This window comes from Psittacula echo (assembly GCF_963264785.1).
Source record: "Psittacula echo genome assembly, chromosome: 4".
NCBI lineage: Eukaryota > Metazoa > Chordata > Aves > Psittaciformes > Psittacidae > Psittacula > Psittacula echo.
The window spans coordinates 74,846,470-74,861,102 of record NC_137738.1 but is presented as its reverse complement, the minus strand read 5'-3'; the positions used below and the strand labels follow the sequence as shown (position 1 = coordinate 74,861,102).

At 37.7% G+C, this 14,633-nt stretch overlaps 1 protein-coding gene across 1 annotated transcript in view; it reads right to left on the bottom strand.

The window, feature by feature from the left end:
* The window catches only part of IMPG1 (interphotoreceptor matrix proteoglycan 1), a gene marked incomplete at both ends in the record, with an annotated part of 62,847 nt that overhangs the window by 27,951 nt on the left and 20,263 nt on the right, over positions 1-14,633 (bottom strand). The window contains 6 exons of the mRNA XM_080615914.1: positions 1,536-1,594; positions 4,645-4,791; positions 6,309-6,400; positions 7,403-7,470; positions 10,306-10,334; positions 10,548-10,714. Coding sequence (XP_080472040.1) covers positions 1,536-1,594; positions 4,645-4,791; positions 6,309-6,400; positions 7,403-7,470; positions 10,306-10,334; positions 10,548-10,714 — 562 coding nt within the window. The remainder of the gene's footprint in view (positions 1-1,535; positions 1,595-4,644; positions 4,792-6,308; positions 6,401-7,402; positions 7,471-10,305; positions 10,335-10,547; positions 10,715-14,633) is intronic.

Sequence of the window (14,633 nt, the reverse complement as noted above, 5' to 3'; positions counted from 1 at the left end):
ATTATTTTCCATGATGAATTCTCTAGCATATCTCTGATGTTCTCCTTCCACATTGTCTCAGAGGAAATGCTGCTAAAATATATATAGTAATATGGCTAAGGGAGAATGGACACCATCACCTATCTTTGCTGACCTGAAACTCTCAGGAGCTAACTAAATTACTAGATGATGGGAAACAGTCCTGGTCTTCCACACTGATGAATGTACATTCATATCAGCTCCTAATCCAAGATACTAAACAGAAATGGATCTCTGATCTCCTGAAGTCACAACTTGAAGTGGTGAGGCACTGGAACAAGTTGCCCAAAGAAGTGGTAAATGCTCCATCCCTGGCAGTGTTCAAGGACAGGTTGGACAGAGCCTTTGGGCAACTTGGTCTAGTATAAGGTGTCCCTGCTCATGACTGGGGGGTTGGAAATAGAAGATCTGAAAGTCCTTTACAACCCTAACTATTCTATGATACTATGATTCCAGGAGGTTATTTATTGCAATGTGTAACTCTAAGTTATTACTGCAGATTTTCTCTGCTTGCTCTGCAGTAGCCAGTTTTTTGTTTTGTTACTTCATAATAAAAATGTAAGCAACTAATTTTTACTTTATTTTGCTTTTCTCTGTCCTTTCCTCCAGCAATTTAGAAGAGAGAAAAGCTAGGAAGGTGCATGCTCTTGTCTAAAATTGGATTGCAATATGAAAGTTCTTCAACATACATTAAATATTACCGGAAGCACTGAATGATCCTGATGCTGTGCCAGAAGCCCATGTGAATTTATATCTTTTTTCCTGCTCTTTATTAGCTTTCAATTTTTGTTATTTCTTACTGTTGGTAATTTGTTTTTCCCTTGATTGTTTACATAATGTGCTCTTATCTATGGTTATGCTTCTATATGGTTAGAAGCATAACCATATAAAATACCTAGGTTTTGATTCCTCTCACTTTCCCTGTAGATTCCCTATTGAAAAAAAATGCACAGTAGCTTGTATTAGCAGTAAACATACAAGGAAGCTGAAAGTAAAAGAAATGACAAGATAGAACATGAAGTTATTAAAATATGAATCCATTTTAATTGTTTGAGACACCGGGGAAACACCTATTGGAAAAGTTTTTATGTGTGTAAGCATGGATCCTCCTGCAACTTTCAATTGCTAAGGCACCTTCACTGAGATCTATGAAGGGCACAGCATCTGCACACAAAAAAAATAGCCACCTTAATAATCATACTCCTAGCTCTTTTTGTCTTGTCATTTAAGAAAATCCTTAATACAATATTTCTAGCAAACAATTTCAAAGGATTTATTAATTACTTCACCCATCAGGGAATTAAAACCAGTTCTACTTAGTAATTCAAAACCTCGTAGTCTTACTTGGAACATGTTTGCATTTCCCTCCACATTGTCTCTGGGTTGTTTCTAGAAAACTATTTTTTGTTTACAGCAATACACCCACCACTATTCTATGTCTATCCATGTTGGAAGGATAGAAGGAAGAGGAGAATCCCAGCAGCCAATAGAAAAATGAGTCCCATTTTCTTACTTACTTAAATCCTAACACGTGGATTTCTTTGAATCCTGGAAGTTTCTCAAATATTTTTTGCATCTATAGAAAATATTAAAATCATTAATACGTTGTAAGTTCTACTGTTAAAAAGCAAGCACAGGTGGACTATCTGGACAATATTTTCCATATTTCAGAAAGAGCTTTGGGAAACAGTCTCAGCTATTGCCCTCTGTGGTATCATCATTGCTGAACTCAAACACAGTATGTAATTTGTATATGCTTCCTGTATTACCTGTTAATAGGCAAAATAAAGTATGAAATGCATCTTTTTTAGTAATGTAATTATGTAAATAAGTGATAATCTAGTTTATAATAAAGAAAGTCAAACAAAATGAATCAAATATTTTTCTCATTTTCAGCAGTTTTGGTCTATGAATAATTTTGTGTTTCACTTCACCTTAACTGTAAATAATTAATTATTTAGAAATAGTAACCAAATACAGGTGGATTTAGATTATTTGTCAAATCATTTCTAAATTAAGCAGTTATAACTGTCTTGTACAAATAGAATAACTTTGTATATTTTTAATTCTGATGTAAAAAATGTGCAGTTACATGATTTGAATAGAAGAGATGGTGTGAAGAATAAACAATGAGCAGAAAAGGTGAACTGAGTATACATTTTTCAGAATTTAAGATAATAAATGTTTTTATCAGCACCTCAAAATTAGCAATGTTTTGAGACCCAGCAGATTGATCTAGTCTTGTCTCTTTTCCAACTGCAGCAGCATTTATGCAGCTAAGTCAAATGAAACGTTTTATGTAGATTTACTATGTGAAAGGAACAGGATTTTTTTTAAATACATAGTTCCACAACTCTTTTCTGTTTCACTTTCTGGTCCTGATAAGTACCAGGCAACAAACACATCACCTAAGCCTTTCATCTGCAAGCAAAGCCTGTGGGTTTAGGGGAATTCAGCACTTGAAAAGAAGTGAAAAAGCCTTTTGAGGAATCAGGTCCTTTTAATTCAGCATATCATTTAAAAAGTGCATGAACTAATGTGGTGATCTTTCCTCTTCCTTGACGATATTATTCTGTACAAACCCAGGATACATTTAAAACTCATTCATTCATGCATGAGCATTTGTCAGAGCAGGTAGGGAATGGGTGGCCAAACCCACAGGTTTCTTTGCATCTCTCAGGTTAAGTGAAGAAGTAGCATAAGATCAGTGTGTTATCACAATAACACGTATCAGCCACACCGTATAAGCCTAGATGTCTTTTTTATTACAGCAAACAGAAGAGACTGTAATGGCTAGCACAGAATATAGCCCGCCATCTGCCCTCCCCATGTCCATCTCTTGGAAGAGGACAGCAGGAAAGGAACTGAGGTAAATAGTTCATTTTGAGCTTGGTCTGACTTAGTAAAAGTGGTGCAGAAGTAGCAATTAGACTGTGGGAAGATTTAAAATGTTCATGTGACTAATGCTCACTTAAAATAACAGAGATTAAGGCCCTCAATCACTAGGATGCAATCAGTTTCCCTAAATTTAGACAAGCACTATCATTTTAAATGCTTTAAGGATGTCTTCTGCTCAGTTGCTGGTTCTAAAGAGTGCAGCTCTGTCATATTTGAGAGGCCCTTGCAGATGTATTGGACAACCTGAAGCATCTTAAATGACACCAGATATCCATGTTTAGGTAAATGAATATCCTTTTAGACATATCCTGCTAGCTGACTATTCTTGGCCAGTCTCTTCTTGCTTCTCTTTATATCACAATGAATTTGATGCCTTTTTTAAAACTGTATGCATATATATGGCTTCCTATTTCCTGCTTTTGACAAATTAATCTCAATTTACTGAGTAGTGTAATGCATCTGAATCTGCATTCCATTCTCTAGGTGATTTTAAATGTATGTTGTGGTATACAGATGTACTTCTGAACATTTGCACTCTAATGTCTGCTGTTACTGTTACTTCTTGCTGCATCCTGGAACTAATTATAAACTGAGCTTGGAATTCAACAGCATCAACATTCACAAAGCCTTCTCTGGAATTTGTACAGGAGCTCATGTAGCAGGACAAGGTTTTTATTCTGAATCTAATCTCCTCTTTCTCACCTTTTGATTACATTTGTAAAACTGTCTTGTATCAAGATTGCTCTCTGCCTCCTCCATGGCCTATCTTTGGAGGAAAGCACATCGGGTGTATTTCATGTTACTGGACTACAAATAATTTTCTCTTCCACATTGAATGTCAAGAACTGCTTTGGAACCTTTAAAGTGGCAGATAAAATTTGATGACAGTGGAAAATAATTAAACAGTCACGAAACTTTGCATTTCTCCCCCTCCACTTAATGAGGTAACTTAAAAGCCAGATTGTGAAATTACATCATTATATGTGTAGTAAACAAAATTGGCAGGCAGTTCTGTCGAAGGATAATCTGGAAATCTCCAGAGAAGGAACTTTTTATCAGCTCCGCCAAAACGTCCTTCAACATTTTTCTATGCATATCTGAAACTGAAGCAGGATAGTTAAATAGCTTACACTAAGGAATGCTCATGAAACAAATAAGAAGATGCAGTTAATTTTACGAAGACAATCTTTTAGAAACCTCAACTTATTAACTGCTATCTATTAAATTGACAGCTGAGCAGTCAATATTATTAATTATATGAAAACACCGCAGATGTTCCAGTTCTTACAGAAACTATGGTAATGCAGAACAAAATGACTGGAAGTCCTTTGAAGAATAGTTCAGACAACAGTAGCTAATTACTTTTAACATTTATATTACATTTCTCTGTAGGTTTATTGTAGAAATTAAATTATAACAAAGTACTGTCCATGAATTTCTGATTAAGCCCAAATGATATTCCTAAAGTTACTCTGTTCATCAGTTATCTGAGCCCCTACTGCTGACAAAGATATTGACTTGTTAGCTTTGTGGCTGAACAGATGGCCTAAATGAGGGAAAAAGCTGACTATACTTGAAGGAAAAGTGAAGGTCTTAAGACAACAATAATTACCTATTTCAAGTGAGGGCAGTAGATTCTAATTCTGTTTCACAGTGAAGGTAGTTTCAGAATATGAATCTCAGCCAAGGTACAAAGCCAGCATGTTGGCATTCACTCAGCCTCCTTACCTGTAGCTGAAATTTGGCAGCTAGTTGTCTGTACTGTGGGGAGTTGGGATCATTAAGTTCAGCTGTGTACTCCTGATCAGTGAGAGTGATACTGAATTCTACCATTTGCTCCACAGGCAGTTCTGGGACTGTATTTGTTCCCAGCTCCTGGAAAAAGAGTGTAGAGGAATTAAAAGGAAAAAATTAAACTAGGTATGTTTTTTCCCCAGTATTTAATAAGTGGAAGGGTTACCTTTTAAACCCATCCCCAAAATAACTTCATATATAAAAATGCAGCTCATCAGTTAGAGAAAGTGAATTCTGTAATGTTCTATCACATAAACAGAAGATTAAGGAATATGCACTTCATTGTACAGCTCCCCTGTAGCTTTTGAGGAGGCAGCCTTTCAGGAGCTGATCACGAAGGACTAGGCCAAGGAAGAATGAGAAGACCAACAACATGAGAGAGCTGATTAATCCCAATCTCCCAGTACATCTCAAATATCATAAATAAGTGATTTTAAAACCATATTTTCCCTTATATTCTACCTGTTCTTTTGCTCCAACAACTGTAATACAGGTGGGTAACACACAGTTGAGAATATTAGCTTTATATTGCTGTCTTAAATTCTGAGGTTGTAATTATTTTGAACAGTAAAAATAGCATTTATATGGGAAAACTCCAGTGCAATTCTTGTGCCAAAGCTGAGAAACTTGTAGAGGCAGGATGGAGAAGAGTGGAGATTTGCCGGGGTGCAATGGATAAGGCTTTGAGCAGCATTTCTGCCCTCAAATTCGTGGCAGCAGCAGCAGCATCACCAAGACTTTGAGTTCATCCAAGCAGGGAGGAGGTGACATGAGCCTCTTCGTACAGCCAGTATGTACAAAAGAAAAAAACCCAACCCTGGAACAACTCTCCAAGAAGCTGTTTTAGCAGATAAAACATCTAGAAATTGAGAAAAGGCTCAGAGCAAAACCCAGAGGAAACACAAGAGGCAAGCTTCCACCTGTGGCTCCTCAGCAAGAAAGTCCACCCTCATACCCTGGTAAGACCTTGGTCTTTCTCTAGGGGAAGGTTCTAGAAGGTTCCCTGAAGCAACACAGCTGTGCTGAGACCAGGGCCATCTCCCTGTCACCACAAGGTGCAGCAATTAGGAGACGGAAAATAACAGCCCTTCCTATCATCCCTTCCCCTGCCTTAGACATAACCTGTGGTTGCTGCTATATAATTTTAGATGAAAAGATATCTGTGCTGTATGGCTCTTGTGAGGAGATTTTTGTGGATGTCCACTGTTTGGCAGCTGGCTGCCTGGCAAGTAGGTCCAGTACCATCTTCTGTGTTATAAAAAGCTCAGAAGCTATTAGTTTTTACATTATCTAATGAGGATCAAGGTCATAAAATGGTGCAAAATAAGTAATGGGCCTTTCATTAAAAGAATGAAGGCTTTGCGTAAAAACTGTTGTAGTACTTTCATACTTTCTACCGTGTATGCAAGAAACATAACACGCTGTTCCGGTACAGAATGGATGCTAATAAAACCCTCTAGTCCTATTAGCAGTAATAGAGAGGAGCAGTCAGGATTTATACGTGCTAACTGTTTATAAGATTTCCTTCTCTTTTCTTCTAGCTAGCTCAAAACCAAGAGGTAAGTGAAAAGTGGAGTAGGAAAATGGACTGTTCTCACCTTCACAGGAATCTTTGTGTCATTAACAATTTCATTGAGCAGTGTGCCATTAGGTGCAGTTACATTTGGAGTCATGGATGTGCCAGGGAAACCTGGGGGGATTTAAAACAAAATCAGGCAAGAACAGGTTTGCACATCAAAAGTCATTATCTTTCTCTGTTGGTCAGGTGTCAACTCATTGAGAAGCTTTTCCTTATAGAGGATGTGTTTGAGCACAAGACTCTGCTAGTGAAAGGTGCTCAGGACTTATGGCGTAGGTGAAACTGCTGCTTTTTATATAGTAAACAGCCTTTCTTTCCAGGTCAAAATATCAGTAGTATTGTATGTGTGTGACTAAAGGCAAAAATGGCATGGACGTCAATGAAATAATGTGAATTAAATTTGATAATTTCCTGTCATATTGTGTTGTATGTCACCAAATGTCTAAGCTCAATTTTGCCAATTGAGATCTTTGTCTCTGTAATAGCCACCTTTCTTAAAGGCTCAATTTAAAGCAACAAGAAGCTTTGACAGAGTTTTCCAGCTAGGGACAAAATTACTATGCTGTTGTTTTTAATAAGATTCTGTCATATTTTCCCCTCAAAAATATGCATGCAGGATGTTTTGTCCTTGAACCAAAATACTTATATTTACAGAGTTTTACCATTGCATAAATTTATAATATTATTTTTAAGAACTATAGTACACAACAGTTTTGGTAGGTCTATTTGGAATAATCTGCTCAAATGAGTGTCTTGACATCACTGTGACTTTTTGGCTTGTTTGTTTTGGCTAACAGTGTGGCAGCTGACACTTTAAATGTTATTTCATAACTGAAGCAAAATTAGTTCTATTCTCTACAGGTGAAAGTGGGAAAATGGATGCATATAAAGACTGAAACAAACTTTTAATGCTGCATCTGAGTAGCAGACATGGTGTAAACAAATAAAAAATGCTTCTTATAGCTTATTTTGCTAAATCATGTCATTGTACTTTACCCTACTTGTCCTGCTTCTACTGCATTCATTAAATTACAGCCTTCTAAGATCTGTGAATCACTGGTTTTAATAATTCTATTTAATAGGCAGGCACACAGCAAGCAGAATTGATTTTACCTGTAGGAATGGAAGGAATGTCTTCTATCTTTTTGCCACCTGTTTTCTCTGTGGATATTTCATCTTTCCTATCAATCAAATAGAGAGGAGTGATTTAAAGATCAGCATGCTGTACTAGCAATGGCAAAGGTGTAAAAAGAAAAAAAAGAAAGAAATAACCACTATATTAAGTGTACTTTAAATGAGAGAATTTATTTCTAATGGAATATTTGATAAGCTCATTAAATAGGCAATGAAACAGTAGACCATGTTTTATGTTTAACAGTTTATTTATTTCCTTTCCTTTTCTTCAATATGATATTTGATTTTACAGTGAATAAAAATACTGATTTGATATATTCCTCCACCAAAGACTACCAGTCCTGTCAGGAGTCTGCTCGTAAGGTTTCATGACTGATTTTCACCAGCAGTTAGAGGGATGGTGTCACAAAGATTAAATCATTGCAGAGGGTCTTTTTCTCTCTTTGAAGTCTATGAAATGTTGACCACTGACTAAAATGGAATCAAGACTTCTAGTACATTATCTAAACAACAATTGTTTCCTTTGCTGTATCTCCTCCTATTAAGATAGTTTAATGAGGGCTACAATTTTAAAACTAATGGACATCTCATGGTTTCAAGGGTGTCTCGTATGGTTTGGTGTGAGGAGAGGATATGTGACTTATTTTTCATAGAAACATTGAACAGTTAGGGTTGGAAAGGACCTTAAGATCATCTAGTTCCAACCCCCCTGCCGTGGGCAGGGACACCTCACACTAAGCCATGCCACCCAAGGCTCTGTCCAACCTGGCCTTGAACACCACCAGGGATGGAGCATTCACAACCTCCCTGGGCAACCCATTCCAGTGCCTCACCACCCTTACAGTAAAGAATTTCTTCCTTACATCTAATCTAAACTTCCCCTGTTTTCGTTTGTCAGCCTGCATTATAATATCATAAGAATGCTTCCAACTAATGATAGTTTCAAATCAGATTCCTGGATGAAGATTATTATGAATTTTAGGAATGTTTATGATTGGATCTAGATGTAATATTCATGGATTAATGCCTGCCATGGTCCCCATGGTAGGCAGCTGAAAACTCAAGAATATGGTGGGTGTTATGTACAGATTTTCTGCCTCACATCACAGGATATGTTTTTGTATTGCTGATATTATTTTCTGTTGCAAGCTTTATAGTCATGTGCTGATGAATAAATTGTGTAACTGAAACTGTTAACTTGCCTGAAAAGCAGAGGTGGTATGTATACATAAATACATTTTATAATAGATGTGTTAAATTTTAGTGCAGGTAAGTCTATAGAATAATTTCTGCTCTAAACCCAAAATGTTATTAATTTTTAGCTTTTGGAAACATTTAGAGTCTTAGATTAGAATTTTGCTATTTTTTTTCTGGAATTGTTGGGTGACGAATTTTGGCTGTTTCAGGTTCTCAGTAGTGTGATAAAAACCCCACAGCATGAAAAAAATAGCCCAATTGTATAAATACATGAGGACAGAATTAGGATTTCTATAGAAACAGTTATTATTAAGGCAATGCACTCATGTGGTGGGTTTGTGAAAACTAATAGGAGTGAAGGAACTAAGGGCACTGCAGATAATATATTATGTTAACTGAGACAATGTAAAGCTTGTAGCATAGACAGAAAAGATAGCTGGTCTGTGTTTCTATACAGGACCAAGCTAGCTGTTTAATAACATAAAGAACATGAAAAAACTGTATTTACCACATCCTCTGGATGCCTTGTGTGGTGGGAACTAAAATATTTGCAGAGTTTTCACAATATTAACTAATTATGTGTTATGGCTTTAACTGGAGACTGATTTCTTTAAGTGGCATCTACAGAAGACACAAAATGTTTCCCAAATCACAGAGTTCTAAAGATGAAGTCCAACAGTGCATGATCATGGCTGCCTGTATTTCCAGTTAGAATATCAGTAATTTCATAGAATTTACTTCACCTTCTGAACCGTGTCTAGGGAAAACTGTACTGTACACAAAGAGCACAAGAACTGAGATCAGTCACTTCGCTTACTGTCTTGCTGCTGGTGTTTGCACTAGACTGAATGAAAAGACCTCCCTTTGGAGTTCTGGGGAGTTTAATTAGGCCCTGCATTATTAAAAAAAAATTTCTGAGAAAGAATAATGCTCAAAGCTCCCATGTCGTGATGAACAAAGATACATAATGCCTCTGTGATCATGAGACAGTGTAATTAAGGAGCAGGAAAGATTATTTGCTGCGCCCTAAAATCTAAGAAAATTCAAAGAAAAAATAATGTAAATCAGAGAAACTGTGGACAATGATTTGTCTGGCTGTATTGTAGTATTTACATTGCAAAGTGACAGAATTCAGTATTGCAACTATAATCCTGCCATTCTCAGATTTCTGAGCATTGCCAGGAGCACTTTTTTCTTTTTACAAGGATTTATGGAATAAAGCATCACCTTAATTAACACTATGCTGATATGTAAAAATATAGGGCAAAGATAAAGTGAAGGCATAGTGTTTTTATATTACTGCTCAATGTAACCTCCAGATAAACTTTTATTAAAGGCTGAATTTCTTTTTCAGAATGATAGATGTTGTGGGTAATCTTTTGTCACACTCCCAATCAACACTAGTCGAATGCATAGCCCTTGCTCTGTCACTGTTTCATGCTCACATTAGTCAAAGAAGACATTCTGTAGGGTCTCAAAGTGAACAGGCAACTCAGACATTTGTCCACCTTCATTATTTGTTATTCAGTCACTGTGCACCATGATACCTACAACACAGCTCTCACAGCACACACTAAATACATCACAGTGCTATCTGTATCTGTTCACATCCACGCACATCTACACGTATCTTTTTCACAGAAGCCAGTTGCATGAAGTGGCAAGGTTCTGCTTGTGCTACTTACCTTTCCTGGAAGGTTCTATGTTTTACTCGCTGCAAAAAGATTAAGAAAAACAGCATTTTACTAGTTGGTGTATCCAACCATTGAGCAGAAGCCTGTTAGCTCTTTTGTTTATTGTACTTTTATGTTTTCCTTCTAATAAATGCCCCCTCCTCTTCTTGAACATTACTTTGCCTTTATATAAACAGATGGGGAGGGACTTGGGAGTCTCCCGCAGTTTCTAAACAAATGTCAGTAATCCTTACCCGTTGGATTATTTCCAGGTGCTCTTGGGAGTTGCTGAAGTTTTTGCCAATGTCAAATATGCAGAAGGTTTCCCTCTGGCAGGCAGTAACCCAGTTCTGATATTCAGAAGTATCAGGAATTCGGTCCAAAAAAATACGAAAGGCTTCCCACACAGCTTCCTGGCAGACTGAGTAAGAAGAAAGGGGCTGCAGATGGATACTTTGTACCAAAAAGTAAACTTGAAAGCCTTTTTTAAGTGATTTGGGATTTACACATTTTATTGTAGTTAGTAAAAAAATCTAGCTTCTAGGTATTTTTAGAAATTTAGGTCTTTTAAGCATTTCTGAGTTGACAGTCATAGAATCATAGAACAGTTAGGGTTCGAAAGGACCTTAAGATCATCTAGTTCCAACCCCCCTGCCATGGGCAGGAAGACCTCACACTAAACCATGTCACCCAAGGCCTCATCCAGCCTGGCCTTGAACACCACCAGGGATGGAGCATTCACAACCTCCCTGGGCAACCCATTGCAGTGCCTCACCACCCTCTCAGTAAAGAATTTCTTCCTTATATCCAATCTAAACTTCCCCTGTTTCAGTTTTAACCCATTACCCCTTGTCCTGTCACTACAGTCCCTGATGAAGAGTCCCTCCCCAGCATCCTTGTAGGCCCCCTTCAGATACTGGAAGGCTGCTAGGAGGTCTCCACGCAGCCTTCTCTTCTCCAGGCTGAACAGCCCCAACTTTCTCAGCCTATCTTCATAGGGGAGGTGCTCCAGTCCCCTAATCATTCTCGTGGCCCTCCTCTGGACTTGTTCCAACAGTTCCATGTCCTTTTTATGTTGAGGACACCAGAACTGCACACAATACTCCAACTGAAGTCTCATAAGAGCAGAGTAGAGGGACAGGATCACTTCTTTTACCTGCTGGTCACACTCCTCTTGATGCAGCCCAGGATATGGTTGGGCTGCGAGCGCACACTGAAGCCGGCTCATGTTCATTTTGCCATCAACCAACACCCCCAAGTCCTTCTCTGCAGGGCTGCTCTGAATCTCTTCTCTGCCCAACCTGTAGCAGTGCTTGGGATTGCCCTGACCCAGATGCAGCATCTTGCTCTTGGCTTTACACTGAAGGAGTAGCCATCTTTAAGTTAACAATTGCTGATTTCTCTCATTTTGAAAGATTAATTTGGCTTAATATCATCATCATGATGAATAAGGGGCAAACACAAAGCAGACTTTCTTCATCTCAAAAGTACATACATCCAAGGATACATATTGGGTATTCTAGTAATCTAGCAGTCATCATACTTGAATAATCGCAGTTTTAACTCTTATTCAAAAATTTTGTACATTACTATGTTAGCTATGTTAGAAAAGATAAGCAGAACATATTTAAAATTTTTATATTTCCTACACAGGTAAAAAATATCTTAATGGAAAAATATACTTTAAATGCTGCAGGCTAAAATGATTTCATTATATTCTAGATTTTCAAAGTAATTCAGTGTTTCAGAATCTTAAGGGTGTTCTACAGCAGGTACATAATTTTATGTTTCTTTAAACAAGTGTGAAAAAATTGGATTACTTAGTATCCATTTTTAATAAAAGTAAAATTCTTTTGAAAAGAAAGAACATGTTTTCCTTCCTCTTTACACTACTGTACACAGTTATTTGTTCAATGTTAGATATTTCCTCCATGGTGATGAATCACCTAGCAAAATGCCAGGCTACATCAGGCAGATTAACATGTACTTTGGCTACAGAGTGAACAGTAGTGCTCTGCATCATTTGGGGAATGAGAATGAATATAGAGGGTAAGACAGAGTGGAAGACTTTAAAAAGATGATATTTAGGAATGGGTTTAATGGAACTTAATTTATTGGATGCAAACTGATTATGTGAAACACATAATATAATAATGGAGACTTTTACATATTCAATTGGCTCACTGCTTCTGCAAGAAAGCTGTGAAGTTCAGATGCAGTATGTTCCAAAATACATTAGAATACCTATTTCGGCTTGGCATCCAGTTTTTTGATCTATTTTTCTAACAGTCAGAATTCTGTTAGGCATTTAAGGGAAAACTTGCAAAAGGTAAGTTCCTGCTGCAAAGACCTTGCTCTCTAGCACTGAGACATGCATGAGTATGTGAGGGAGAGGAGAAAGCAACAACAGCAGCTAGTTCATAAGGTGATTGCTCAGAAATGCTTTATAAGGTTTACTTTCCATTGATGATTCTGGAAGTGCAGGTCTTGGATATGTTTGCAGAAGTGAGTTTTTGAGAGTCACAGAGGTGGATGGTCAGGAGAGCCTATGCTTCTGAGTACAGTTTTGAAAATGTCTTGCTGAAGTTTCCTCTTCTTTGTAAATTGAAAAGATCCTGGAGGATGAACTGTTTCCTCCTCCAGACAGCCACTGCCTACCTGACTAAACTATGCTAATATGTATTGGATTATAGTTCAGATACCACTCCACACACAAAATATTTGGGCTTCAGCAATTGCAGCTGGAGAAGATTGGAGAGTGAGACTAGATGAGAACAACAGCTCTGCAGACACCAAGAAGGAGGAGGAGAGGAGGTGCTCCAGGTGTTGGAGCTCAATTTCCCCTTCAGCAACCCACATTCCCTGTCCCTCTGTGGTGGGGGGGAGGAGATAGAGAAATCAGGAGTGAAGTTAAGCCTGGGAAGAAGGGAGGGGTGGGAAGGAATGTGTTTTTAAGATTTGTTTTTTATTTCTCTTTATCCTATTCTGATTTGATTGTTAAGAAATCAAGTTTTCCTCAAGCAGAGTCTGTTTTGCCTGTGACAGTAATTGGTGAATGATCTCTCCCTGTCCTTATCTTGACCCATGAGTCTTTCATTATGTGTTTTGTCCCCTGTCCAGCTGAGGAGGGGGGTGATAGAGTGGCTTTGGTGGGCACATGGCATTTAGCCAGGATTAACCCACCACACACAGGTTGTCCTCTGCAATCTCTGTGTGGTGGGTTCACAGGTAGTCTACAGTGTCTGTGAACTCAGTAGTGTAGGATAACCAACATGGCTCTGTGCCTGCTAGAACCAGTGTCTTTTGAACAGAACCAGTTCAGTTTATCTCAGCTGTTGCTATACCTTCCCATTCATGGGTAATGACTGCCTTTGTCACTGCTTGTTGATTGCTCTGGTATTGAGTCAACAAAGCCAGCTATACTTTTGGCTTTGTGAAAATATAATTTACATTCAATATGACAGAACACTTATTCAAAATGTTTTTAAAGTTAAATACTTTTGGAGAATGATATTTTCAAACATTAGAAAAAACATTTTAAAAAAAAGCTTGCTAGCAATTTAAAAGCTGTTGCCTTTAGCACTTTACAAAGCTCAATACTGTGAGAAGGGACATTTATTTTCAGTACTTGATACCTGCTTTGTCTTAGAGTGAGATAATTGTCTGCATTTCATAAAACATTGGTGTGCCTGAAATTAGTATAATCAGTTTTTCTAGGTATTTTCTAAGCTTGCTGTAGGGATGAACTCACCTAGCTGTGTTAGGGCACCTCAATAATATCTCAGGAACAAGCTGCCCTCTCAGTAGAGCAGCTGCATGTGGAGCAGATGTGGCCAGATTGTTAAAAAGGAATACGCTGTCTTTTGAAGAGACTTGTTTGTTATCAGCAAGCAGTTAAAGCCGCGTTCTATCATCTTTTTCTCACAACTCTGGTATCTGATCTTCTGAGCATGAACTGCTGAATAAATACATAATATTTGATGAAAAGTAATCCAGTTACCAGAGTTTAGTAAACATGACACCTGGATAGCTGAGGAGGTGTCGCAGATGATTCCACGCATGAGGGACTGTCTTCATGGTGACTTAAGGTATGGTGTCTTATTGGCATAGGGTCACATTAGGCTGAGGTTATCAAATAACAACTGTCTGTGCCGCTTTGTGTTGTGTTTCATTCCTGAAAGCACAGAATATATATATGCAAAAAAAAATTAGGAAAAAAAGTGTACTTTTTCTTAGGAAACAATGAAATGAGGGCAGGTATGATCCATAGTGCCATTACAATTCTAAATGAAGGGATGGAAGTGGTCTCCTAGACTTTAGATACAGAAAAGAACAGACCT